Below are 27,339 nucleotides of genomic sequence, written 5' to 3'. Positions count from 1 at the left end.
GCAATATGCCAAGCAGCTATTCAGAGATTAATATTGCCACAACAAAAAAAAAGTGTGTTTGTGGACAACAGGTGACATGGCTGTGCAAAGAACACGCATTGTTGAGAATTCAAGAGCAATATTCAGTCAAAAGGGGCACAGCTTGATCAAATGCTCAGGTACTCCTTGATCAAATGCTCAGGCACTGCTATTCAGCACTCCACTCTCCTCCAGTTTCTCTCGAAGATACTACAAACTCAAACAGTCTAGACACTGGCAAAACATGCTAAGAACTTGGCATGGGGATTTTAAGGAGAGAGAGAGAGAGAGAGAGAGAGAGAGAGAGAGAGAGGGAAAGCACTCACTTGCACTAAATTGCATTTTTAGCTGAGGTAAAACAGAAATAAATCCTCTGAGGCCTCTTTACCATCTGCTATGCCACCATGAAAAAAAATCCTCAGACAAAGCCCCACTCTCTCTCTACACACACACACACACACACACACGTGCTGAAAACAACTGTTCTGGAATCAAACAATGTGCATCACTCATTCAAACACACCACAAACACTCCAATTCTTTCATGCACACAATAATTAACAATTAAAAAGCACCAAACATTTAATATGTATAAAGACCAACTGATTTTCTTTCATTTCGTAATTATTATATTTTTTTTGCATATTATATATATTTTCTACCCATTCAACTGATTATTTAGACACATTCTCGCAATGTCTAATAATCTGTGATCCACCCTGAGAGCATGACTACAGTGACATTTATTTACATCAATGGAATTAGTTAAACACATCAAGAAGCCCAAATTGTAATACAAATTAAGCTGATTATTGATGATTAGATAGTGGGTTTCACCGTCATTCTAAATTCCTGACATACTCTTAGGAAATAAGATCCAAGCTGTCGAACAAACAGCCATACCAAGCATTCCAAACTGGGGTGAGAAAAATGCCACATACAGATATTTTGGCTGAATGTCTTAATAATGAGATTGGAATATTAAGAGCCAACATATTCTTTCTTTCTTTTTTTTAGGTAAAACAGGAGCTAAAGAACGTTTAAAGCGCTATCTTAGCTAATGGACTTTGATATTACAGACTGAAATATACGTCACCCTCACACTTTGCTCCACTTATCTCTCCTATGGGATCATTTGTCCTTTTTGGTCATTGTCTGTGAAAACAGGAAGGTCCATATTCAACAGAAGAGGGAGAGGACACAAATGCACACAAAAAGAGGTGTGTCTTTGTGATTTCTGTGTGTTAACCTCTTCTTTTTGTAGAAAAACCACTCAACTTAAAATTTAATATTAAAACAATATTTGACAAACATATTGTCATTGTGCAGTTTCTCTCTAGAATGTTAAGCAAAACCGTTTAAACAAGTAGATTATGAGGAAAAAGAGTGCTTTGCAGGTAAAAGACGGTTACAAATGGTAACAAGATTCAGAATACTTTTCAGAATAGTTCTGTTGCATTTATTTCTAAACCTAAACAATAAAGCACAATGAAAAAAAGAAAGAAAGAAAGAAGAAAATGACGTCAATAAGTTGTCAGTTTAGTTCGGCTGTCAAAAGCAAACACACTCATCCATTCCAAAAAACAAAACAATTAACCTAGGAGGAGTCTCTGATGATAATACTCGATTCAACTTTCCTGTTCAATACATAACTGGAACAGTCCTCGAAGAAATTACTACAAAGAGTATTATCTAACATATATTTCGTTAAATAAATAAATAAATCACAGTAAAGTAATCCACCACTCAATTTAGCTATTTCAGTAGATAATTAAAAATATGACTCGTTACTGAAAATATTGGCCATAGTGAAGTGGTAATGAAAAAGCTACGCTAACATCAAGCAAAAGCTGCTTTAACCACCAACTTCTACTCAAACACAACGTCATTTAATCGCTTAAATGCGTACAATACAGATCACAATATGAATAAAATGACAATGTCAAACAGCTGAAAAGGTCTGGAAAACAGCTGGCTGCTTTAGCTAGTCAAACTAGCTGTTTAGCACAGCTTCGCTGTCAACCAGCAACGGCAGTCGTGTAAAAGCATTTCAGCAACATTATCAGGCTTTCTTTAACGGACATCAAGTTCCAAAAACAATATCAAGTCTGGAAACTGTGAATGGTTCTGCGATAAACATGATCAGTGGAGTTTTCTTACCAGCTGCCTTCAAGCACTTCCCCTACAGCATCCGCCATTGCTGTGGTGACGGTCCACGTCAAACCGTAAATAACAGCGTCTCGTCGCTACGACTACACGCACGCGCTTAGCGCAAGTCTAGACGCGACGTAGAACCATACAGTCTATGCGTAGAACCTAGTACGCGAAACTGTGTATTCTACAAGAGCGAGATTTTTAGCTTAATAATTTAAAAATAAGCGTTCTAAACCCGCTCGTTTCGACACTTATTAGTATGACACTTGTTGCCTGCTTCCTAAATAAAACAATCGTTAATTTTTGTTGTGCATGTTTCCTAGTCCTCTTGCTGTTGAATTTGGTTTGGAATAAATAAAATAGAAGACTTCTTGTTGAATGTAGAGTATTTAATTAGCCTAATAAAAGTAATTTATTGTGAAAAGTACTACATTATTACAAGACAAAATTGCTACTATTTTGCCCATTTCTTGCATCATCAGTAGCTGCTCCATCATACTTTAACCTTTGAAGGGTTTTTGAAAGGATTTGTAAATATTTATTATATCATCCATCCATCCATCCATCCATCCAAATATATATATATATATATATATATATATATATATATATATATATATATATATATATATATATATATATATATATATATATATATATATATATAATGCATGTTGTATAAATAACATCTGACTACTCTACAAATACATTTTAGCAATGAGGAGAAATCAACTTCAAGTTAGGCTTCTATCAACACGGCTCATGAGTTTTTTTATACTTTTGATGTCAAGAGTTGCGTGCAAATACTCACTTACTGATTTCAATAGATTTGTTTACCCTGGCAAAAAGTGAGGACACATGCCCTCCTCGCAGGATCTTACGGGAAGCACTTGTGCCTGCTAAGACCCAACACATTTGTGAAAAGAACTCTAAAGAGCCCATACAAATGGAGAAGTATTGGTCAGTGCCTTGTTTTTGTCATTTTAAGTCTCAGAATTATTCAGAAATTGAAACACTGGCTTCCACAAAGATGTATAAGATTAATACCTGTACATACATAATTTTCTACATTATATATAGTTTTTGTTATGCTTTTTTGTATATTTCTATATTATACTGTCTTTGTCCTGTGTTGTCACTGTCATTCTGTCGAAGTGTGGAGCTTCTGTCACTAAAACAACTTCCTTATGTGTAAACACACCTGGCAATAAAGCTCATTCTGATTCTAAGATAATTAAATGTACAATAATTTTTTTACTTATTAAGAACAATACACATTAATACTGGACTTATAAATGTGCAAGCCAAAATACCCATTTTCATCTGCTGTCTCTTGGCATGTGGTGGTGGTCATGCTTTTAACCAAAAAGTCTATTTAATAAACATTAAATACAAGTAATTACAAATGAAAGTAATTTTAATCACAAAATCACCAAACTGGCTTTATGAATAATTGTGGGCAACTCATTTCTTTATTTGATATTATCATACATTAATATTACACATGTAAACTTTACCAACATCACATTTTCCCCTCTCATTGCATTTATTTATTCTTACTTGAGGGTTTTTTTTTTGGGGGGGGGGACAGCTACTTTCAACAGATCAAGTACAACAAATTCATTTTTAACGTTAGGTGGTGCCACTTATAGCTTATACACAGGCACACATACACACAACTAATTTGGACTCTATAGAACTGTCCTCCATATACACAAATATACAGTATGTATTTAAGAGCATGCCACTTCAACTTTAGAAGTACCCTAATATCTCAAGACTACAAATTAATGCAAAATTTAAACAAAAGACCAGGAAGGACAAACTTAGTTGCCAAATGTAAGGTGTTTCTTTTATTTTCTTGCATTAAGATTTAAAAAGAATGGAGCAATTCTTCAAAAATACGCCTCAATTACATTTTTATTTCACAGAGAAACTAAACTAAATACAAACAGCAGTTTGTAATGTGCAGTTTGGAAGATAAAATGAGAGGAATGCAATTTTGGTGATTCATATTTTTTCTACATTCATTCATGTTCTTGCACAAAAATGAAACATTAAGTTTCTCACAGCTACGTTTTTAACATTTAACACTTTAGTGCCTCAGTTTGAAGAGATAGGCAAGGTGATTTCACAGCAAAATTATTGTACAGGGCTAAAAGGGCTTTGAATTAGTTATACTATTTATTTTTATATGCTCTATAGGATATTATAATTTGTATTGACATGCATTATAAAATGCAGCACAATGTAAAAAAAAAAAAAAAAATGAATATCTGTATGGCTAAATTTTACATTAAACCTCAATATATTCCCATTCTTAAAAACACAGTGTCGTCACGGCAGTGACACATCAAGAACAGATTTATAACACAAATACATCTCATCTAAAACTTTAATCCTTCACTTTCCATACAGCAAAGACCGTAAATAAGGTTGCTAGGATGTGACAGTGAAAGGACAAAACTTGTGCATATTACAGCTTCAAACCATGACTTAACAATGCAGTCCTGCTGATGGTATACACTGGTATAATGGTATAAACTTACTCGATCTGGTGTCTTGGATGGACGAAAGAAAATAAGAAAGTAAAAAGTAATGTTCTATTGGTGATTAAGGACCCCAATGTCCATAATTGACCATTAAATTAAGATTATATAATCAAAAAGATTCACATTTATGTCACCAGTTGGCAGGGGAGGCTGAACATGAACAAATGCGTACTGTTGCAAAAACAGCCTAAGCCATACTCAATGAGGGAGGATGTGAACTATGCCACTGATGATTTGATATCAAACAAAGCAGCCATCAGTCCTTTGCACTTGCTTTTTACTTTATCTTGTTTCTTTTTGCTGCTCCTCCACCATTTTCTGTGCCACCTTCCAGTACTCAAATAAAAACTGGTGTAAACATTTAGTAGCAGAACCTGTCCGGCCATCCTTTTCATTGATAATAATCATCTTTATGATGAAGTAAAAAAACAAAACAATGGGTTATGGCATGTGTCCTGTGGCCCGGCAGCAGAGTGGGAAAAGGAGGCAAGAGTTACAGCGTGGGAGGCTTGAGCCCATACTTCTTGGCCACCTCTGTTTGGGCATAAGCAGCATCACACAGGGAGTAGAGATGAGCCATCTCCATCTCTGACTTGGCCAAGTTGATGGCCTTGTTGAACATGTCTATAGCCTTGTCCAGATTGCCTCTGCGGAAAAAAATGTAAAATGTTTATTTAAAAATTATATATATATATTATTTTTTTGTCCAAACAACCCTCTACAGACACCTTGGCAATTGAATCGCCATTGGCTAGTAAATATTTTAGTTTACTCGCCAGTCAGTCAAGCTTTATAATAATCAAGTATGATTTAAGAATAGAACTTTAGTAATTAGAAGCAAACCTGATAACCATGTTTGAATGCTTATTAGTAATTTTAACTGAACATTTTAACTGGACTGGTGGTGGTGCTTTTTTGGTCATTCAGTGTTTCTGTTAATAAAAAAATAAAATAAAAAAAAAATATATTAAAAATACCTACACAAATACCGATAAGATAATATGATTCCTACTTATAAGAACTATAAAACACACTAAGGATTAATGAGCTGCTTGATTCATGAATATTATACAGGTTATGAGCATTCGCTCGAACTGATTTGCTGAAATAAAACCAGGAATGATAATAGCTGAGCGCCAGCCAATGAGATTGCCGTTTGCGCATTAACTCCACTTACTACCAGAAAACCCAGTAGTTCTTGAAAGCTGAAGACTTCCATAGGAACGTTGTTATTTTGACAGGAAAATACAACAAAGAATATTGTTTAAATGTAGCGCGTCAATTCTCTCTCTCTCTGTCTCTGTGTATGTTACAGAAAGCGACGGTGATTTGTGCGCCTTAACACTAGAGTTTATGGTACATTAAATACAGGTGCGCTGCACATCCACTGAGATGAACTTAAAAAAAAAGCACAGATCGTGTTTGCGAGTGAAAATATATCTGTGCAAAACTTATACATAGCCTCCAACTAACACACTGGCAAGTAAAATCAAAGAATTTATTAGCCATTGGCTAATATTAGACATCATTTAGTAGCCAGAAGGAAGATTTAGTCACATATGCGAGTGATTTACTCGCAATGTAGAGGGTCGCCGAAGCTAAAATTATAAGGTTGTAATAGCCACATAAAAAAAGTTTCAATATAATGAGTGACTTACAAATTAGGGATAGAAAAAATGGGAAACCATGAAACATCACAAACCTTTGGACTTCAATGGTTCCCATGGTTTCATAAGCAAAGTCACACTTATTGTCAATTTCAATGGCTTTGCTAATGAGTTCAAGGCCCATTTCCAGATCCTGTTTCCACTGAAGCTGCAACAGACTGCAAAAGAAACACAACTGATTAGTATTTTCTTAACTGAACTTGAATGGATTACCAATATTATTTAATTACACACATACAAAAAGAAAACTAACCCTTTGTGGACATATGTTGTGGCATTGTCTGGCTCTAGTTCAATACATTTGTCATACATTTCATCTGCTTTACCAAACTGTTGCTGGTCTGTTAGTGCCTATCACCAAAAAAGAAAGAGTTAACATTATAGTTAAGTAAAGAATGATAAAGAGGTAAACAATGATAAAGCATAATTTTATAAATGGTTTCATGCAATCAAGGTGAGCAATACCTGTGCATACAGAGCATATCCCTCAGCACACTTTGGAAACCTCCTAATGACATCCTCAAAACCATCCATGGCTTTCTGAACCTGGGATGAGTTGTTTCCAGTGTAGGCCTGCCGGTACTATGAGAAGAAAAAAATGCCAATAACAATTTTTACAAATAATAGCTCATGTCAGGTTTTTCTAGTTGAAAGTAAATAGTAGACTACATAAATTAAGCAGAGGAATCATCTCATTCAGACAGCTTCAAGCACAGTTCCAGCATAAAGGTGCAACCTTCCTGTTGTACTTACCAACGCAAAACACTTCTGGGCCTGGGCAAGTGCAGAATCTGGTCGAAGCTTTATACACTCATCAAAATCTCCCACAGCCTCCTCTACCTGATCCAGCAGAATCTTCAACTGAGAAATGAAAATATTACCAATAGGATGTCAAGATATTCCACAAGTCTGATGTTGTTAATTACCAGTTGTTGGGGAATGTTGCAGAGCAGCTAAGCAAATTGTAAGTAAGAATGATAGTGAAAATGAGCATCATAATTTCCACGTAGCTGCTATTTTGTACAAACATCAAGCACGTGTAAGATACATTCCACTCCACTTTTAGTGCAGTGCTGTAAACTTGCAGCCTTAAAGTTTGCCTTAAATCAGCTAAAGCCGCGTTTCCACCGCAGGAACTTTACCCAGGAACTAGGGACTTTGGCCTGGTACTTGGTGTGTTTCCACCGCAGGAACCAGGAACTAAATAAAGTTCCGGGTAAAAAAAAAAATGCCCCTCAGAAAGTCCCTGCTGGCAAGGTGGTACTTTTTCAGAGTTCCGGAACTTTCGGGGGCGGGACTTTGGCGCTAAACATTCTGATTGGTTGATTTCATGCAGCATTGGTTGAGTTCAAACACCATTTATTCGGATCAACATTTTCAAAATTTTACTGTTATTGTGTCATGAAATGTAATTTTAAAAGTATTTCAGGCGAGAATGTAGTTGTTTAAAACTCAAATCTGTGGTTTATTTATAAAGACAGCGCCTATTTAAAAAATGTGTTTCGCCGATCTCTGCGATGGAGAGCTCCACTCGATCAGCAGGAGCTCAGTCCTCATGTATCCACAGAGAGCAGCCTCTCCTGGGATAGACCTTCGGGTATGTGCCGCTGGCTCTGATGTGTCTTTAGTGGTTAAACATAAAATATAATTCAGCTGCGGGGTAAATCTAACAGGTTTTCTTTGGTCTGTATTCAATTTATCTATATGTTAAAATGAAAATAAAAAAAGGCAAATTTATATAATATTTCGTTTCATTGTAATGGCTGCAGTACATTTCTGCAGCTGTTATTATGCTTAAATGAAAACCAAAGGAGGCAGTGGTATTTGATATCCTATTTCGTTTTATTGTAAATATACAGTAGGGAAAATCGCAGTAGCCAAGACGAGCTGACTGAAGTTATCAAGTATAATATATATATATATATATATATATATATAGTTACGCTGCTGTTTATAGATTTACCGAACTTGCGTAGTTGCAGACATCACACTCCCCAGTCGAATGCACAAAGTCTGAACTAACTACCGATGATGCACATCCAAAATCAGCATACTTTTTTTTTTTTTTTAATCAGCGGTACTTTTTATTGAGAAACGCGCGCGGACCTACGTCACCAGTCATTTGCCTAATCTTCCCGGTACTTTACACCGCGGTGGAAACACAGAAAGCAACAGGTCTGGGGGGAAAAATGTTCCTGGGAAAAAAAGTTCCTGGTAAAAATGTTCCGGGTAATTTCGGTGGAAAGGCGGCATAAGTCGTCACAGTGAGACATCTCTTCTAATGGTATATTTCTATAAAAATCTTCTATTGATCAAATCTGTTCATGTGATACAAAATATGCAGGAAATTCAACAAAATCCACAGGAACGTGTGTAAATTAAAGTCACTGTAAAAAAAAAAAAAGTTTGTTTGCCCCTTAAAAAAAGAAAAAAGGTGACAGACTAAACGAGTGATAAAAAGATTTATCATAAAAAAAAAAAAAATAATAATAATAATAAAAACAACAAATAAAAATACGTTTGCCTACTTTTGCCGTTAACACGGATTAGATACACGTAGGAATTTGGGTAGTCGGTTCTTCAATGCAATCAGCTCACAAAAGTCGTCTCTACTGAGAATATTAAGCAGGCCAGAAAATGTATTTGAGGTGACAAGGTCATTAACTCGGCAGGCTCATGAACAACAGGGATTTGAGTTGCTATTACAACGGCACCTTACTCTTCAAAAACTGCAAATGAAGGTTATGGCTGAAACATTAATATCAAGAACATTATACACATAAGGGCTTTAAGAATTTCTTTAGACGAAAACTCCTACAAAGTTATCATACCTGTCCCCTGTGGTGGTAGACATCTGCATTACGGGGGTCGATCTCTGCAGCCATGTTGAAGTCTTGCGTGGAGAGCTGGGGCTGCTGCTGCTGCATGTACATGCTTCCACGTTTAATGAGTGCATTAGCACGTAACTGAAACACATCATAAAGATGCTTTAAGACCCACAGTTAGGGCTGGGTGATATAGCCTCAAAATTATATCACAAAAACTCAAGAATATTTGCAGGGATATTTATGATTAGACATGTGCCAGTATTCGGCAATGCGATATATCATGGTAGTTAATATGCACAATATTGTTATCGTGGGCACTTCTAAATACTGTGAATAATTATATATTACAAATTATTAATCTGAATTTGGAATGCATTTTAAGAATACTATTCCAATCAAAATGCACAACACCGCTGTAAGTTGCTTGAAAGATGCATGTGCGCTCTGATGTAAACAAGCACGCATGAGAAGCACATGGGGGAACACCTGAGAGATGTGTTGAATGAAAGCACATTCAGTCTCTGACAGCAGATGGCGGCAAACTGCAGAAAATGCAGCCCTTACCCTGGAAACCCCATAAATAAAGTAGCTGCACTACTAAGACATTTAAATAACCATTCAGATTTGTGGATTTGCTATGCTGTTGATCAAAACGCCAAATAATTAAACTTTTAGACTTAATAGGCTATAGATTAAAAAATGCCCTAGATATTGTTTATTCACACTTTACATTAAAGTTTACATTTAAACTGCCATTGAAAATTTATTCTGAACATTCATTAATCTTAGGCATTCCAATATTTAATAACGTTTTTAAAATCAAAAGTTGCAGCTGTGTTATTTAATGAGCTTGTTTTTGTTTTTTTTTAACAAAGATTCATAACTTCTGTAGCAAATTGTATTTAAATGTTCAGTTATTTTTGTTATAAGAATAAAGTGATTTAACCTGTTATACTGTATTATGACTTTTTTTAAACTAAATTACAATACCGAGATAATAAAGTTTAGCGCAATTAAATCGCAACATGAAAATTTGATACTGGCATATCCCTATTTATGATGATCTAGAAATAAATAAATAAATAAACAAAACTAGTTTTATTGATGACTTCAGCTGGATGGCAGCAGCATTTATTAATGCAAACACAATGAAGGGCATTTTCCATCCTTTTGCAATGAGCTACTGTCACTGATGACTGAATACCTAATTCGAAGTGATAATCTATCGTCATAAGGTGGTAGAAGAAACATTATAGTGCAATAGTAGTGACCAGCTTTGGGCTTTAAAAAAGTAATTAGTTATAGTTTCTTCTCACAAATAGTAAACAAGTTTGTAACTAAGTTACATCATTATAAGTAAACATTACCCGGTAAAGTCACTATTGCATTACTTTTTTTATTTTTTTAAAAATATTCAAATATATGTCATATAACTTGTTAATATTAACATATTAAATGTTAAATTAATTAAATGGAAACTACATGGAACAACTGATTATTTTTAAACATTAAAAATACTTTAACACTGATTTTTTTTATTTTTTTTACATTCTAGCAGACTTTACACCAAAGCAGCACAATTTAACTTAAAATAAATAAGACAATAAGTTATATTTTGTGGCCATTTTGAATGAATCAGGCATGCAAACAAATGCAGTCATGCGGAGCAGAAGGGAATTCTTTAAAACCTTATAAAATATTACAGATCCCAATTTGAACAATATTTGTGAATGTTGAAATAAATGTATTAAAAAGAGCTGCTGTAATTATTCACACAATTAATGTCTTTAATTTTATTTAACAGAACAACAGTAAAATTACAATACTAACATTTATGAACGCTGATGGAGCTTATTTAGACAAAACCCTGCAGGAAGTCCTCAATGCTTCTTTTTGTTGATAGCAGCAGATTTATAAATTATTCTCATTACTATTTTGGGAAGATGCACATATCACATGCCTTGTAAAAATTCATAAAAATGTTACTGAGCAACTGACAAGTAACACAGTTTTAGCGCACATTCCACTCGCGGTTTGGACTTTAAACCCTGGCTATGAGACCGTGTCCACGAGCTTGTGTAAAGCTGTTTGAACAAATGAAATCAATGCATGTATTAGAAAACATAACATTCTGCAGTGTATTTAATTGTTTAAGACCATTTCGTGATTTTAAACATCATACAGTAACCAGCAACAACCACCTCTTCCCCGGCTCATTGGAGACATGAGATGCAGTACTAAACAGTCTCTCGCTGTCGGCGCTTGTAATGATCTTTGTGTTTATCTCTGACAGTTTCCAATGCTTCCACACTGCAGTCATGTTTGCTGCATTAGTGCAAATCTCTATTTGATCGTGTCACGTCATTGTTCGGTATAATTTATTCATCTTTTTCCCATTTTCGGCCGAATAATTTTGACTGACATACATCCGGTCCCATCCCTAGTAAATGCATCATTGCGTCACTACATCACTGATATCATGATGACACTTTTTATCATGTAAAAATGTATATGGTGAGATAGTATCAATAAGACACTTAATTTGGAAGATGATGGCAGAAAGAGAAGGCTTCTTATGATCCAAATCCTATTACCTTGACATTAGCATTATCCATGTTGATGACACGGTCAAGATCAGGCTGTGCAGCTGTAGCGTTGCCTATCAGTAGGTAGAAGGTGGCTCTCAGTAGAAGAGCTTCGGCTGTGTATCTGCCTCCAGACTCGATCTCCTTAGTGCACTCACTGATGATCTTATCGTAGTTCTCCTCCTCCATATACTGCTTAGCCTTTAGGAAACCTGAGCTGAGGACACAGTAGTTCAATACTATAGTTAATTTATATATAAAAATGTAGGAAATTATTTTAATTCAAATGCAAAAGAAAAACAATTAAACAGCAGCAGCAATAAAAATAATTTTTCTTTTTTTTTTTTTTGCTTTTGTAAATTAACTACGGATTATTAACGAATTATGGTTATGGTTATTCATTCATCTCTGCTAAACAAGAGGAGCTGGCAGATGATTTTTTGGAAAGTGAAGGCAAATGTCTTTACACTGGGGTTGTGATGGTACATTGCCTAGCTTGTGATCAGGGGCCTCATTTATAAAATGTTGCACAGAAACCATCCTAAATATGATTTTCTGATAATCTCTCAAATATGCATGCATGCGATTCATAGACTGAACGTTCGCACAGAAAACTTGAGCTGGGGTTCAACACTTCGCCGTGCAACTGGTTGTTCAGACAGTATGGGTCAGCAGCAACACATCCAGCACCATCATACTGAACACTGGGGCTCCCCCAAGGATGTGTGCTGAGCCCCCTCCTCTTCACTTCCAGGACTGCACACCATCACACAACTCCAACCTCAAGTTTGCGGATGACACGACTATGGTTGGTCTCATTAGCAAAATGAGGAGAGCCAGAGCCCCACCCCCATCATGTCCACCTTCTACAGACGCACCATCAAGAGCATCCTGATGAGCTGCGTCACTGTGTGGTATGGCGCCTGCAACGCGCCCTACCGGAAGACTCTGCAATGCGTAGTGAGAGCAGCTCAGAAGATCATTGGTGTCTCTCTCCCCTCCCTCCAGAAAATGTATGGAACCCGTCTCACCTGCAAAGCCCTCTGCATCACCCACCCACCATACAGCTTTTTCAGTCTGCTGCAATCAGGGAGGAGACTGCAGAGTCTCCAGGCCAGGACCAGCAGACTGAAGGACAGCTTCATCCATCAGGAAGTTGAACTCTCTCCCGAACTTGCCCCTCCGTCCCTCTTCTGCCCCAGGCACCACTGAACTATGACTGATTTAATTAATTAATTAATGTCACTTTAATTAATTAATTAATGCACTTTCCCACATCAAAGGCAGTTTTTTCAAATATGCGCGTTGTGGTGGGTTTAAGCACATGCACACTCAAAATCAAATCTGTGCATATGCATGCTTTATAAAGGAGGCACCAGATCTTGTGAGCACGTATTATAAGAATGCAAAACTGAACATTTACAATTTAAAAGCAATGAAAGGAATCACTTTAAGTGTACAAATCTCAATGTGAATGGGCAAAATATAATGCCCTCAAGTCTCACCTTCCTGTAACCTCCGAGGCCTCACCCTCTTTGTCTTTATCCTCATCTTTCTTTTCCCCCTTCTGTAAAGGCTGTGAAATTATGTCATCAGTAAAGGAGCTGAAGTAGGACTTGATGAACTGAGGAGATGGCATAAGGGGCTCCCGGTTCTGAGAAGAGCAAACATGAGAAAGCAAAAAGGAAGAGGCAAAAAAGAAAGAGAGATGCTATAAATATATGATGCAGTTTGTTTAGGTCTTAGGTTTGTACCTTTCAGTCACATTCCCACCTTGTATTTTTCTTTGGCCTTCTCTTTCCCCAGCTGTTTCAGAACCTTGTCTGCCAGCAGCATGCTCTGCTGGTTCTGGAAAACCTCAAGAATACATACTGCTGTCACATCTATAAAAAAAAAAGCCAATTCATGACAACTTGATAGCTAATAACAGTGATTGTGAGAGCAATCCGTTTAGTTACATGAGGTGCTAGAGATGAAACACCTCATACATGACTTTAAAATCTTCAACACAAAGCAAAAATTCTAGTTAATTTCAAATTAATTAAAAAAAACAGCAACAATGCTAACCTTCTAAACACTCCTTCTTGTTACCCAGTTTTTCCAGTGCTTTGGCACGCCTAAAAAGGGCTTTTACATAGCAAGGATTCAGCTCAACTGCCTGAGAGCAATCTTGTATCACTTCTGTCCATTTCAGCTACAACACAAAAAAATAAACAAAAAACAATCATTCAGACACGTAACATTTTGTATGTGATACTACAAAAGATCATCTGACAGAGACAAACCTGTTGCTCGTAGGCTGCAGCTCTATTCTGGTAGAAGGTGGACAGATCTCCTTTCTGTTCTTTGGGACATAGGCTGATAGCGTTGGTGTAGCACTGGATCGCCAACTCATATTTGCCAGCCTTAAAGTATTTGTTGCCCTTATTCTTAGCAGACTGCGCTTTGTCAAGGGGACTCTGGATGGGCAGACAACTATTTTAATCAAAACTACAAAAGTATAATAAATAAAATGCATGCTTTCATTTGTGTTTATATCTGTTAAAGTGTTTCATTAAACCCAGAGTAGAAATTAACTAGTTCCTTTTTCAAATGATGTATATTAAAATTCAGACACAAACTAGATCGCTTATATTTAGAAAATGTGAAAATTATATATTCTATCTACACATAAAAATAGCAATTAGCCTAAATTGTCAGAAGACAGGCTACATACAAAAATTTGTCAAACCTGACAGGATATCAGCAAACAGGCCAGCAAAAAAAGTTAACTTAATTATATTTGCTAAGTTTTGTGTTGTAAGCGTAGTCAATGTTCATCTCAAAAGAAGCTACTGATTAGCAGGTACTGCAACAGTAAGCTTCACATGGTGATTCTGTTTGTGCACCTAATGCATGTCTTTCCCTAATCTACAAATGAAAACACTATTTTTTTTTCTCCATGTTGACGTTCCTGTTAAGCTTGTAAAACTTTAATAAATAGACCTAGATGAAGTGAAAATTAAACCTTAAAATAATTTCACCTTCAACTGACAATATACAATCTGAAAAAACAGATTGTCATCTGTCCTTGTCGTTTGACTGTTTCGTCTTGCGTGTCAATGCTGCATATGTCATGACTATGTGTTTTTTCATTTTGTCATTACTATGCGTCGTTTCCCTCTGTCGTTACTATGTGTCGTCTTCCATGTCTATGCTATCCATCGTTGCTATGCGTCGTTTCCCTCTGTCGTTACTATTACTACAGTGTACATTTTAGGACATCCTCAGACCTCAATCATTAAAGGAAAATGCGTCATACCTCATTGGCCTGATGCCAAATTGTATGAGACCTGACAACTGACGTCGTTTTTCCTGAAACCTGAAGCTTTTCAGTCCGAGTCGCAATGCTGTTTTGTCCGATGACTGAAGCCTTTTAGTCTGAGGCATGACACCTTTTCATTTAATGACTGAGGTCACGACACATAGCATAGACAGACAGCATGTCGACATAATATTGGCACAAATGGAACCTCATATTTAGCTGCATAAAAATCAAAATCTCTGCCCAAGACTCCTCCCCCTGTCTAGACCTGGCCAAATCCCCACCGCACGTCTGTGTGTCTGTCTAATCCTCAGAGCTTACAGAGAGGTGATCATCCTATGGGGAATAGAGTCAATTATATCACAGATAGTACAAAAGTAGCATATACATTCACAAATTGCAGAGTACATATTAATGGAAGCATCTACACATTTCCTGCAACTCCATCTAGATACCATCTTGCCATTTTGTCGACATATTAATAGCTCAATAACTACAGGCATTATTCAGGTGTTGTTTTCAGCACATTTAAAATAACACAAACAGGGAAGCATACTGCCAACGGTCCTTAACCCATATGAATGAAAAGAAAAAATTAACAATAAAAAAAGGAACACCTACAATTTGCTGTCCAACTGACATATTCTGAAAAATTTATCCTTCTGAGACTATAAAGAATTTAATTCTCTGATCTTTAAATCTGAACATGACTTCAAGTACATGCTTTGCTTCTTTATTTTTGTTTGGAAGAGCAAGCAAACAAATTAAATGCAGCCGCCAGTATCACATTCATGTATGGTGTTACATAACTGTTACCACGCATGTGATTATCACATATTTGTTCCATAACTTTAACTTAAACAATTTCCACTGGTTCAATCAGCAGGCACTTTTTAAATTTTTGTAAATGAATGCATTTCGATCTATAATTAATGCACGCATTAGATTTGACCAAAGGTTCCCATATTTTTTGACTAATTCCATTCCATTCATTTGATATTACTAGATAATAATATTAATTCATAATTATTTAAAAACTAGTAGTTTGACCAAAAAGAATCAAGTCGAACACCACTAGGGTTTCAATGACTGGAACCATATGGACTGAGGGGACGGATTGCAGAGTTTGACCCTGATTGTGTGACTGAAACCATACTGCATCAAGCATGCATGGGTCCATGTGCAGCACAGTTTTTACAGCTAAAATATAGGCCACGCTGTCAACATATGAAGTACATGCATGCAATAATTAAACAGATACATGACTAATAGTTTACAACAGGGGTTTCAAACTTGGTCCTGGAGGTCCCGTGTCCTGAAGAGTTTAGTTAAACCTGAACCAGCTAATCAAGCTTTTACTAGGCAATACTACAAACTTAAAAGCAAGTGTGTTGAGGGAAGTTGGAGCTAAGCTCTGCAGGACACCAGCCCTCCAGGACCGAATTTGGGCACCCCTGGTTTACAAGGAAACTGTCACATGTGGTTTTGTCCCACTCTGCCTCCTCGCCCTCGTACATAACACACAGCACCAGAATTTTTAAGATAAATTAAAAATCTGAACCATTAGGAATAAGATCACAGTATGTCCTGCATTATAAAGGGTTATAAAACCAAGAGAAATGTACAATTCAATCAGACTGCACAGACTCTGATCACAGGTGTAGTTCAGAAGCACAAGCTTGGAAGCTAACTGGCTAATGCACTTTCGCTAACATGAGCTAGTTTGTCAAGCAGTGTCCTTGACTGAGAATGAGGTAAAGTCGGAGTGTCAATAAAATATTTACAGGCACAAAAACAGGTCCAAATATATAAATTATGTGTATTAAAAACGAGGACAGTTTGGTATTGTAATTGGGCTCATTACCATGTTCTCCAGCTCTGGATTGATCGCACCGTGCTGGCCCTGGACAGGGCTAGCGCTTCCTTCGGGGGTTTTCCTCTCCCCATTTCTTTTCCCTTGCTTCTCTTTGCCGCGACTTCGGTTCCACAAGTAGACAGCTCCGACACCGAGGACAATCGGAGTCCCAACCAGGAGAGCTAGCTGCCAACGGGGGAGCCCACTCCCGGACTGAGGCTCTACGGGCTTCGACGCAGCCATCATTCACGCAGCAGAACCCAGCCAACGCGCAAACTCAGGCACGAACGTGTATACGCAACAACGAAACACCTCCTTTACAGATACTACTCTGAGGTCTCCACGCCAAACACTCAGCACGTGGTATCATGGGATACTGGAGGACTACGGCTTGTTATCCACAATAAACTACATTTTTTATATTTATTTATGTATTCAGCATTTATTTTAAAATATGACCGTGCTGGATAGATTAACCAAAATGTGGTAGGCTGCTTATTGTACTTTTAAAAAACTAAAATCAGTGTTCCACAGAAGAAATGATAATTAAAAAAGGATTTTATTTTATTTATATTTTTCTGCAACTCATTTAAATCATTTTTATTTCTTTCGTTTTCATTCAACCTTGTTATTTTTCATGCTTGAACTTTGTAGTCTATTTGTAGTCTTTTCTATTTATCTCTCTCAGAAATTGTATTGGCCATTGTCAATCAGGGCGCTTACCCCCTACTCTGCATCTCCAAGTAGATTGTAATTACAACTTGAAATCTACAATTATATTTTATAATTTGGGGTGTCATATGATGGTGTTGATCCACTATGTGTTAATTCCAAAGTCAATGCTGTCTTTTAGAGTAGGCTACTTCTTGTTTACATCTACTGACAAGATTTATGGAGATGCTGACTTCATTTTCCAGCAAGACTTAGCACCTGCCCACAGTGTCAAAAGTAATATGAACTGATTTGTGGATGATATTACTGTGCTTGATTAGGCAGCTAACTCACCTGAGCTGAACCCAATAGAATACTATGGGATAAGGTCAAGAGGATGATGAGAAACACCCAAACCAACAATACAGATGAACTAAAGCCACTATCAAAGCAACCTAAGTCTCAATAATGCCTCAGCACAAAGTTTTGCTACATTTTGATTGGATCTTGGTAGACTAACATAGGTCAACTGTCCAGCGTCCAGATAAAGATGCTAGTACAGCAGCCAGACACCTCTTACGCGGTGTCCTAAGTACAAATGGCACGACAAGATTCCAGCGGCAAGCAATTTGACTGTCCACACCAGACGCAACACGACAGAAGGAAAGAAAAAAAAAAAAAACACAAGTGAAGAAGAAAAAAGAAATAAACAGATGCAAACACATGTAATCTAACATGATCATCTCACATGAAACAGGATCACATAAAATGTCGACCAATGAAGAGATAATTAGAGGTAATAATTAAAGTCAAGCTTTGGGGTGTTGATCGACTCCATCTACATTTTGATTATCATTCTGAATCAAATTCCTAGTCTTTTTTCAGCTTTTTGTTCAAAATGTTTTTTTTTTTTTTTTTTTTTTTTTTAATTTTTATGAAACTTACCTACATTTAGGGTTGGGAATCATTAGAAATTTTCCGCTTCAGGTTTCAGTTCCACCTAACAGTTCTGGTTCCAATTCGCTTCCATTAAAAGTATTAAACAACTATTAAAAAAAATATTCAACTCCTCAATGCTCAATACGGTTCATTACTTACTGTCAACTTAATTTAAAGGTTGGCAATGTCAAAATTCAACATAAATTACAGTAATCAAATTTTCAGGTTCCGGTTCCATTTAAATTAACTATTATTATGTTTTTACTATTTTACCTTCATCAAATGTAGTGTTACTCTAAGGTATTAAGTAATGTTGTGTAATGCTGGTTCATCAACCAGCATATGCTTCAAAGTTGATGTTACTGGGCACGTAATGTATGCTGCTGCGACTTGCAAGTGACCCCTTTAAATTATTTCTAGGTTATAGTATTGTATGAACATTGTCCCACTGATAAATACAGTGCAAATAGGTCCGTCTCTTTGGAGAAATGTGAAGTGAAAATAAAATTCAATAATATACTGAAAAGTTCCATGATAATATGTCTGTAACATTTACCACTCTCATCTTTTATGTCAAAAGGCAATAGGCACTAGGTAAAATTTTCATTAAAATTTTTCCATTTCTTATATTGCATTCTAATTAAGAAATTAAATAATCAAAATGTACACAGACCATAAAACTTAGAAATTGCTCACGTTCTTTTAAAAAAACAGAACTGAATAAGAACTGGTTCTTGGTTCCCAACCCTATACCCACATTAAAGTGTTTAAAAAAAGAATGCATGAAGCTAGAATAAAATGTTTATGTTTACAAGCAGATACCCTGTTCTTTCTTTGGATGTTTTGTATTTTCAGATATTCATACAACAAAATATATACAAATTCAAACATAAATAGGTACATAGTAGTATAGTTAAAGTATGGTGTAAAGTTCACTTAAAGAAAACTTATGAGTATACTTAAAACTACTAAACTAGTAGTTTACTGAGACTATACTTCAAAGTATACAAAGTATTTAATTAGTAAATTATTAGTATACATATAAGTTCACTTTTAGTGTATTTGCTGTACAAACTACAAACATAGAGGTAAACTACCCTCACAAGTGGCTTCACATGGCAGCTTCATGCATTTCCTTTCATTGTAAGCTGTTTTTTTTTTTTTCATGAGAAGTACCTGCTGGATGAACTGGAATGTTTTTTTTTTTATATATAGATTTAGGATAGTGGAGATGCAGTGTGTATGCAAGTCGATACAGAATGGACATAGCTTTTGGCAAGTCGTCAATATTGTCCATCAGAACTTCTCCTTCAATGATGGTCTTCAATGAGGCTGGATTGAGATGAAGAGAAGATGAGTGCCTTCATGCTCAATGAGGAGGATTCCAATGCCACCAGTTATCGTCATCAGAGTCCTAACAACATTAGAGCACAATCATTAAATTTCTCATTACATAACCATCAATAGTGTTAAGCAATTTGTCACAACTGCTGGAGTTCTGGCTTCACAATGATTATTTAAATTTGGTTACATGGACTTTTAATGCAGGAATAGAAACGTATGATGTTACATTAAAAACCTTTCACACAAAAATTTAAATCTGCTGGTAATTTACACATCCTCAGGCCATCCAAGGTGAAACTGAGCTTTTTTTTCTTCAGTAAAACCTTTAAAAAGATTATTAGCTGAAACTGTGGTCCTTGATGTCTGATATAAAACGGTCAATGGAAACAATTTTTGGTAGTAAAAAAAAAAGATGCACAGGCAAAACAAAATGAATACCTGTGGATACTCCTGACTATACACTGAGGTCTTACAAAGTATAACAATTGGTCTGAGAAATATCCACAACCTCTGCAAGCGGTCCTTAATGCATTCACAACAGTCTGGAGCTTAAAGGGATAGTTCACCCAAAAATCTAAATTATGTCATTAATAACTCACCCTCATGTCATTCCAAACCAGTAAGACCTCCATTTATCTTTGGAACACAGTTTAAGATAGTTTTGATTTAGTCCAAGAGCTCTCAGTCCCTCCATTGAAGCTGTGTGAAAGGTATACTGTTCATGTCCAGAAAGGTAAGAAAAACATCATCAAAGTTGTCCATGTGACATCAGAGGCTCAGTTAGAATTTTTTGAAGCATCGAAAATACATTTTGGTCCAAAAATAGCAAAAACTATGACTTTATTCAGTATTGTCTTCTCTTCCAGGTCTGTTGTGAGAGAATTAAAAAAAAAAGCAGTTTGTCTTATCCGGTTCACGAACGAATCATTCGATGAAACCAGATCTTTTTGAACCAGTTCACCAAATCGAACTGAAACGTTTAAACGGTTCGTGTCTCCAATACGCATAAATCCACAAATGACTTGAGCTGTTAACTTTTTGAATTTGGCTGACACTCCCTCTGAGTTAAAACAAATCAATATCCCAGAGTAATTAATGTACTCAAACAGTACACTGACTGAACTGATGTGGAGAGATATGAACACCGAGCCGAGCCAGATAATTACTCGTTCACGAGTCAAGAACCGGTTGCATCGGTTTTCGCATCAACATTAGTTCTTTCGGAGAGTTCGATTCAATATATCAGTTGAAGAAAACGGTTCACCGGTTCTTTTGAGCTCGACGTAATGGCATCATTGGCGATGATTGCCCTTGATTCAAGCCTTCGGTTTACCTGGGCTCATAACATTAGCACAGAATAAGTTCAGAATCAATCACCAAAAGAATCAGTTCGGTTCAGACGCTCTGTGTGTCAGTCTGCTTCACGCTGAATCACACATGCGCAGTATCATTAGGTCCTCGGTTCTTGAATTGGACACGTCTGACAGAAACAGTTCTTGACTTGTGAACGAGTCATTATCTGGCTCAGTTTGGTGTTCACCTTCAGTTCTCTCTTCACAGTAGTGCAGTCAGTGTACAGTTTGAGCCATTAAACAGTGCTTGGAGATGCTGGGGACTGAACCCAGAACCTCATACATAAAAAGCATGCACTCTACCACTGAGCTACATCCAAATATTACAAACAGCATTGCTGCTTCTTTATTTAACATACATTAACAATCCAGTCGTGTAACACTAGAGCAAAGAAACAAAATTATCTTGCTTAAACTCACATGAAAGTCATCAAACAGTGCTTGGAGATGCAGGTGATTAAAAACAACATTGCTGTTTCTTTATTTTACAAACTAACAATCCAGTCATGTAAAACTTTGAAGGAAAGAAGATAAATTATTTTGCTTAAACTTACATGAAACTCATTAAACTGCTTGGAGATGATGGAGATTGAAGAAAGGATCTCATACATGCAAAGCATATCTATCTCAAATAATTATTTAATTTGTTTCATGTTTGTGTTTATTGTAGATATTTGTTACTAATATAATTTAGAGGATAAATGTCGAAAGTTTCAGAAATGTTGTATACTGTTGGTGGCGCTGTGAGAAGAATGAGAGTTAACACGTTCTGTTCATGTAAAAACTTTCAGCCCCAGAAACTGTCACAGAAAACAAAAGAGAAAAACAACCGGGGCAAATAAATCTACAAGAAAAGAAAAGAAAACATGTCGTTTTTATTGTCCAACACTATCAATCTAGTCATGTAACAATTTAGGGGAAAGAAGCAACATATTTTTTTCTTAATCTCACATGAAAATCATTAAACAGTGCTTGGAGATGCTGGGGATTCAACCCAGGACCTCATACATGCAAAGCATGCGCTCTTCCACTGAGCTACATCCCGACGTTTTGAGCAGCATTGCTGCTTCTTTGTTCAACAAACCCTAACAATCCAGTAGTGTAAAACTAGAGCAAAGAAGCCAATTTTTCTTGCTTAAAATCAGCAAACAATGCTTGGAGATGCTGGGGATTGAATCCAGGACCTCATACATGCAAAGCACGCGCTCTACCACTGAGCTACATCCCCATATTTCAATCAGCACTGCTGCTTTTTTGTGTAACAAACAGTAACAATCCTGTCGTGTAACACTTCGGAGAAAAGAAGCCACTTTTCTCTTTCTTAATCTCACATGAAAGTCATTAAACAGTGCTTGGAGATGCTGGGGATTGAACCCCCACATCCCCACGTTTTGAGAGGCATTGCTGCTTCTTTCTTCAACAAACACTAACAATCCATTAGTGTAACACTAGAGCAAAGAAGCCAAATTATTTTGCTTAAACTCAGCAAACAGTGCTTGGGGATGCTGGGCAAATACATGCAAAAAAGGCAATCTACCTCTGAGCTACATCCCCATTTAACATAGAACTTTGCTGCTTCTTTCTTTTACAAACACTATCAATCTAGTCATGTAAGAATTTAGGGGAAAGAAGCAACATATTTTTTCTTAATCTCACATGAAAGTCATTAAACATTGCTTGGAGATGCTGGGGATTGGACCCAGGACCTCATACATGCTAAGCATGCGCTCTACCACTGAGCTACATCCCTATGTTATGAGCAGCATTGCTGCTTCTTTGTTCAACAAACACTAACAATCCAGTAGTGTAACACTAGAGAAAAGATTCAAAATTATTTTGCTTAAACTCAGCAAACAGTGCTTGGAGATGCTGGGCAAATACATGCAAAAGAGGCAATCTACCTCTGAGCTACATCGCCATTTAACATAGAACTTTGCTGCTTCTTTCTTTTACAAACACTATCAGTCTAGTCATGTAAGAATTTAGGGGAAAGAAGCAACATGTTTTCTCTTAATCTCACATGAAAGTCATTAAACATCGCTTGGAGATGCAACCCAGGACCTCATACATGCTAAGCATGCGCTCTACCACTGAGCTACATCCCCACATTTCAATCAGCCCTGCTGCTTCTTTGTGTAACAAACAGTAACAATCCAGTCGTGTAACAATTCAGAAAAAAGAAGCCACTTTTCTCTTTCTTAATCTCACATGAGTGATGTGAAACAGTGCTTGGAGATGCTGGGGATTGAACCCAGGACCTCACACATGCAAAGCATATGCTCTAACACTGAGCTACATCCCCATATTTTGAGCAGCATTGCTGCTTCTTTGTTCAACAAACAATAACAATCCAGTAGTGTAACACTAGAGCAAAGAAGCAAAATTATTTTGCTTTTTACTCAGCAAACAGTGCTTGGAGATGCTGGGGATTGAACCCAGGACCTCATACATGCAAAGCATGCGCTCTACCATTGAGCTACATCCCCACTTTTCAATCATCCCTGCTGCTTCTTTGTGTAACAAACAGTAACAATCCAGTCGTGTAACAATTCAGAGAGTAGAAGGCACTTTTCTCTTTCTTAATCTCACATGATAGATGTGAAACAGTGCTTGGAGATGCTGGGGATTGAACCTAGGGCCTCATACATGCAAAGCATGCGCTCTACCACTGAGCTACATCCCCACATTTCAATCAGCCCTGCTGCTTCTTTGTGTAACAAACAGTAACAATCGAGTCGTGTAACACTTCAGAGAAAAGAAGCCACTTTTCTCTTTCTTAATCTCACATGAAAGTCATTCAACAGTGCTTGGAGATGCTGGGGATTGAACCCAGGACCTCATACATGCAATGCATGCGCTCTACCACTGAGCTACATCCCCACGTTTTGAGCAGCTTTGCTGCTTCTTTGTTCAACAAACACTAACAATCCAGTAGTGTAACACTAGAGCAAAGAAGCAAAATTATTTTGCTTAAACTCAGCAAACAGTGTTTGGAGATGCTGGGGATTGAACCCAGGACCTCAAACATGCAAAGCATGCCCTCTACCACTGAGCTACATCCCCACATTTCAATCATCCCTTCTGCTTCTTTGTGTAACAAACAGTAACAATCGAGTCGTGTAACACTTCAGAGAAAAGAAGCCACTTTTCTCTTTCTTAATCTCACATGAAAGTCATTAAACATTGCTTGGAGATAATGGGGATTAGACCCAGGACCTCATACATGTAAAGCATGCGCTCTACCACTGAGCTACATCCCCACTTTTTGAGCAGCTTTGCTGCTTCTTTGTTCAACAAACACTAACAATCCAGAAGTGTAACACTAGAGCAAAGAAGCAAAGTTATTTTGCTTTTTACTCAGGAAACAATGCTGGGCATTGAACCCAGGACCTCATACATGCAAAGCATGCGCTCTACCACTAAGCTACATCCCCACATTTCAACCAGAGAAAAGAAGCCACTTTTCTCTTTCTTAATTTCACATGAAAGTCATTAAACAGTGCTTGGAGATGCTGGGGATTGAACCCAGGACCTCACACATGCGAAGCATGCGCTCTACCACTGAGCTACATCCCCAAATTTCAATCAGCCCTGCTGCTTCTTTGTGTAACAAACAGTAACAATCCAGTCGTTTAACAATTAAGAGAAAAGAAGCCACTTTTATCTTTCTTAATCTCACATGAGAGATGTGAAAAAGTGCTTGGAGATGCTGGGGATCGAACCCATGAACTCATACATGCGAAGCATGCGCTCTACCACTGAGCTACATCCCCTGTTTTTGAGCAGCATTGCTGCTTCTTTGTTCAACAAACACTAACAATCCAGTAGTGTAACACTAGAGCAAAGAAGCAAATTAAAATTTGCTTTTTACTCAGCAAACAGTGTTTGGAGATGCTGTGGATTGAACCCAGGACCTCAAACATGCAAAGCATGCGCTCTACCACTGAGCTACATCCCCACATTTCAATCATCCTTGCTGCTTCTTTGTGTAACAAACAGTAACAATCGAGTCGTGTAACACTTCAGAGAAAAGAAGCCACTTTTCACTTTCTTAATCTCACATGAAAGTCATTAAACAGTGCTTGGAGATGCTGGGGATTGTACCCAGGACCTCATACATGCAAAGCATGCGCTCTACCACTGAGCTATATCCCCACGTTTTGAGCAGCTTTGCTGCTTCTTTGTTCAACAAACACTAACAATCCAGTAGTGTAACACTAGAGCAAAGAAGCAAATTAAAATTTGCTTTTTACTCAGCAAACAGTGTTTGGAGATGCTGGGGATTGAACCCAGGACCTCATACATGCAAAGCATGCGCTCTACCACTGAGCTACATCCCCACATTTCAAGCATCCCTGCTGCTTCTTTGTGTAACAAACAGTAACAATCGAGTCGTGTAACAATTCAGAGAAAAGAAGCCACTTTTATCTTTCTTAATCTCACATGAAAGTCAATAAACAGTGCTTGGAGATGCTGGGGATTGAACACAGGACCTCATACATGCGAAGCATACGCTCTACCACTGAGCTACATCCCCACTTTTTGAGCAGCATTGCTTCATCTTTGTTCAACAAACACTAACAATCCAGTAGTGTAACACTAGAGCAAAGAAGCAAATTAAAATTTGCTTTTTACTCAGCAAACAGTGTTTGGAGATGCTGTGGATTGTACCCAGGACCTCATACATGCAAAGCATGCGCTCTACCACTGAGCTATATCCCCACGTTTTGACCAGCTTTGCTGCTTCTTTGTTCAACAAACACTAACAATCCAGTAGTGTAACACTAGAGCAAAGAAGCAAATTAAAATTTGCTTTTTTCTCAGCAAACATTGTTTGGAGATGCTGGGGATTGAACCCAGGACCTCATACATGCAAAGCATGCGCTCTACCACTGAGCTACATCCCCACATTTCAATCATACCTGCTGCTTCTTTGTGTAACAAACAGTAACAATCGAGTCGTGTAACACTTCAGAGAAAAGAAGCCACTTTTCTCTTTCTTAATCTCACATGAAAGTCATTAAACAGTGCTTGGAGATGCTGGGGATTGAACCCAGGACCTCATACATGCGAAGCATGCGCTCTACCACTGAGCTACATCCCCACTTTTTGAGCAGCATTGCTGCTTCTTTGTTCAACAAACACTAACAATCCAGTAGTGTAACACTATAGCAAAGAAGCAAATTTAAATTTGCTTTTTACTCAGCGAACAGTGTTTGGAGATGCTGGGGATTGAACCCAGGACCTCATACATGCGAAGCATGCGCTCTACCACTGAGCTACATCCCCACTTTTTGAGCAGCATTGCTGCTTCTTTGTTCAACAAACACTAACAATCCAGTAGTGAAACACTAGAGCAAAGAAGCAAAATTATTTTGCTTAAACTCAGCAAACAGTTCTTGGAGATGCTAGGGATTGAACCCAGGACCTCACACATGCAAAGCATGTGCTCTAACACTGAGCTACATCCCCATATTTTGAGCAGCATTGTTGCTTCTTTGTTCAACAAACACTAACAATCCAGTAGTGTAACACTAGAGCAAAGAAGCAAAATTATTTTGCTTAAACTCAGCAAACAGTGCTTGGGGATGCTGGGCAAATACATGCAAAAGAGGCAATCTACCTCTGAGCTACATCCCCATTTAACATAAAACTTTGCTGTTTTTTTCTTTTACAAACACTATCAATCTAGTCATGTAAGAATTTAGGGGAAAGAAGCAACATATTTTTTCTTAATCTCACATGAAAGTTATTAAACATTGCTTGGAGATAGGACCCAGGACCTCATACATGCAAAGCATGCGCTCTACCACAGAGCTACATCCCCACATTTCAATCAGCCCTGCTGCTTCTTTGTGTAACAAACAGTAACAATCGAGTCATGTAACACTTCAGAGAAAAGAAGCCACTTTTCTCTTTCTTAATCTCACAAGAAAGTCATTAAACAGTGCTTGGAGATGCTGGGGATTGAACCCAGGACCTCATACATGCAAAGCATGCGCTCTACCACTGAGCTAGATCCCCATATTTTGAGCAGCATTGCTGCTTCTTTGTTCAACAAACACTAACAATCCAGTAGTGTAACACTAG

The 27,339-nt window shown here is 37.3% G+C and overlaps 2 protein-coding genes and 18 non-coding genes across 21 annotated transcripts in view; all 20 read right to left on the bottom strand.

Annotated features, from left to right (window-relative positions):
• The window catches only part of LOC127959725 (TBC1 domain family member 23), a 32,141-nt gene extending 29,819 nt beyond the window's left edge, over positions 1 to 2,322 (bottom strand). For both annotated transcript variants that reach the window (XM_052559052.1, XM_052559053.1), the window contains exon 1: positions 2,179 to 2,322. In XM_052559052.1, the coding sequence (XP_052415012.1) occupies positions 2,179 to 2,216 (38 nt within the window). In that variant the 5' untranslated portion in view covers positions 2,217 to 2,322. The remainder of the gene's footprint in view (positions 1 to 2,178) is intronic.
• Positions 2,323 to 3,625: 1,303 nt separating this feature from the next.
• LOC127959724 (mitochondrial import receptor subunit TOM70) lies at positions 3,626 to 17,311 on the bottom strand. Its single transcript, XM_052559051.1, has 12 exons — positions 16,973 to 17,311; positions 14,090 to 14,263; positions 13,872 to 13,998; positions 13,578 to 13,687; positions 13,310 to 13,458; positions 11,814 to 12,021; positions 9,223 to 9,357; positions 7,145 to 7,252; positions 6,857 to 6,973; positions 6,645 to 6,742; positions 6,427 to 6,549; positions 3,626 to 5,371 (listed from the first exon to the last, which is right to left on the bottom strand). The coding sequence occupies exons 1-12, from the start codon at positions 17,207 to 17,209 to the stop codon at positions 5,218 to 5,220; spliced, it is 1,740 nt and encodes a 579-aa protein (XP_052415011.1). The 5' UTR covers positions 17,210 to 17,311; the 3' UTR covers positions 3,626 to 5,217.
• A 5,094-nt stretch (positions 17,312 to 22,405) lies between these two features.
• On the bottom strand, positions 22,406 to 22,477 carry trnaa-ugc (transfer RNA alanine (anticodon UGC)). Its single transcript has one exon. It is a non-coding gene; the product is annotated as a tRNA-Ala (tRNA).
• Positions 22,478 to 22,927: 450 nt separating this feature from the next.
• On the bottom strand, positions 22,928 to 22,999 carry trnaa-agc (transfer RNA alanine (anticodon AGC)). The gene has a single exon. It is a non-coding gene; the product is annotated as a tRNA-Ala (tRNA).
• Positions 23,000 to 23,479: 480 nt separating this feature from the next.
• trnaa-ugc (transfer RNA alanine (anticodon UGC)) lies at positions 23,480 to 23,551 on the bottom strand. The gene has a single exon. It is a non-coding gene; the product is annotated as a tRNA-Ala (tRNA).
• Positions 23,552 to 23,663: 112 nt separating this feature from the next.
• trnaa-ugc (transfer RNA alanine (anticodon UGC)) lies at positions 23,664 to 23,735 on the bottom strand. The gene has a single exon. It is a non-coding gene; the product is annotated as a tRNA-Ala (tRNA).
• Positions 23,736 to 23,860: 125 nt separating this feature from the next.
• trnaa-ugc (transfer RNA alanine (anticodon UGC)) lies at positions 23,861 to 23,932 on the bottom strand. The gene has a single exon. It is a non-coding gene; the product is annotated as a tRNA-Ala (tRNA).
• Positions 23,933 to 24,057: 125 nt separating this feature from the next.
• On the bottom strand, positions 24,058 to 24,129 carry trnaa-ugc (transfer RNA alanine (anticodon UGC)). Its single transcript has one exon. It is a non-coding gene; the product is annotated as a tRNA-Ala (tRNA).
• Positions 24,130 to 24,240: 111 nt separating this feature from the next.
• trnaa-ugc (transfer RNA alanine (anticodon UGC)) lies at positions 24,241 to 24,312 on the bottom strand. Its single transcript has one exon. It is a non-coding gene; the product is annotated as a tRNA-Ala (tRNA).
• Positions 24,313 to 24,753: 441 nt separating this feature from the next.
• On the bottom strand, positions 24,754 to 24,825 carry trnaa-cgc (transfer RNA alanine (anticodon CGC)). Its single transcript has one exon. It is a non-coding gene; the product is annotated as a tRNA-Ala (tRNA).
• A 125-nt stretch (positions 24,826 to 24,950) lies between these two features.
• On the bottom strand, positions 24,951 to 25,022 carry trnaa-cgc (transfer RNA alanine (anticodon CGC)). The gene has a single exon. It is a non-coding gene; the product is annotated as a tRNA-Ala (tRNA).
• Positions 25,023 to 25,135: 113 nt separating this feature from the next.
• On the bottom strand, positions 25,136 to 25,207 carry trnaa-ugc (transfer RNA alanine (anticodon UGC)). Its single transcript has one exon. It is a non-coding gene; the product is annotated as a tRNA-Ala (tRNA).
• Positions 25,208 to 25,332: 125 nt separating this feature from the next.
• Positions 25,333 to 25,404, bottom strand: trnaa-ugc (transfer RNA alanine (anticodon UGC)). The gene has a single exon. It is a non-coding gene; the product is annotated as a tRNA-Ala (tRNA).
• Positions 25,405 to 25,517: 113 nt separating this feature from the next.
• trnaa-ugc (transfer RNA alanine (anticodon UGC)) lies at positions 25,518 to 25,589 on the bottom strand. The gene has a single exon. It is a non-coding gene; the product is annotated as a tRNA-Ala (tRNA).
• Positions 25,590 to 25,714: 125 nt separating this feature from the next.
• On the bottom strand, positions 25,715 to 25,786 carry trnaa-cgc (transfer RNA alanine (anticodon CGC)). The gene has a single exon. It is a non-coding gene; the product is annotated as a tRNA-Ala (tRNA).
• A 298-nt stretch (positions 25,787 to 26,084) lies between these two features.
• trnaa-ugc (transfer RNA alanine (anticodon UGC)) lies at positions 26,085 to 26,156 on the bottom strand. The gene has a single exon. It is a non-coding gene; the product is annotated as a tRNA-Ala (tRNA).
• A 125-nt stretch (positions 26,157 to 26,281) lies between these two features.
• On the bottom strand, positions 26,282 to 26,353 carry trnaa-cgc (transfer RNA alanine (anticodon CGC)). The gene has a single exon. It is a non-coding gene; the product is annotated as a tRNA-Ala (tRNA).
• Positions 26,354 to 26,466: 113 nt separating this feature from the next.
• On the bottom strand, positions 26,467 to 26,538 carry trnaa-cgc (transfer RNA alanine (anticodon CGC)). The gene has a single exon. It is a non-coding gene; the product is annotated as a tRNA-Ala (tRNA).
• A 111-nt stretch (positions 26,539 to 26,649) lies between these two features.
• trnaa-ugc (transfer RNA alanine (anticodon UGC)) lies at positions 26,650 to 26,721 on the bottom strand. The gene has a single exon. It is a non-coding gene; the product is annotated as a tRNA-Ala (tRNA).
• A 480-nt stretch (positions 26,722 to 27,201) lies between these two features.
• trnaa-ugc (transfer RNA alanine (anticodon UGC)) lies at positions 27,202 to 27,273 on the bottom strand. Its single transcript has one exon. It is a non-coding gene; the product is annotated as a tRNA-Ala (tRNA).
• Between the last annotated feature and the right edge of the window lie 66 nt (positions 27,274 to 27,339).

Source organism: Carassius gibelio, chromosome B6 (assembly GCF_023724105.1).
Source record: "Carassius gibelio isolate Cgi1373 ecotype wild population from Czech Republic chromosome B6, carGib1.2-hapl.c, whole genome shotgun sequence".
NCBI lineage: Eukaryota > Metazoa > Chordata > Actinopteri > Cypriniformes > Cyprinidae > Carassius > Carassius gibelio.
This window is presented reverse-complemented; position numbering and strand designations above follow the sequence as displayed.

What these genes read in the sequence shown, in the direction of transcription:
- LOC127959724 (XM_052559051.1), bottom strand. Translation starts at nt 17,209, where the DNA reads ATGATGGCTGCGTCGAAGCCCGTAGAGCCTCAGTCCGGGAGTGGGCTC. An exon ending in GCCTCGGAGGTTACAGGAAG is followed by an intron (nt 12,022 to 13,309) that starts GTGAGACTTGAG and finishes CTGTGTCCTCAG; the next exon opens with CTCAGGTTTCCTAAAGGCTA. An exon ending in ACAACATATGTCCACAAAGG is followed by an intron (nt 6,550 to 6,644) that starts GTTAGTTTTCTT and finishes TTTCTTTTGCAG; the next exon opens with TCTGTTGCAGCTTCAGTGGA.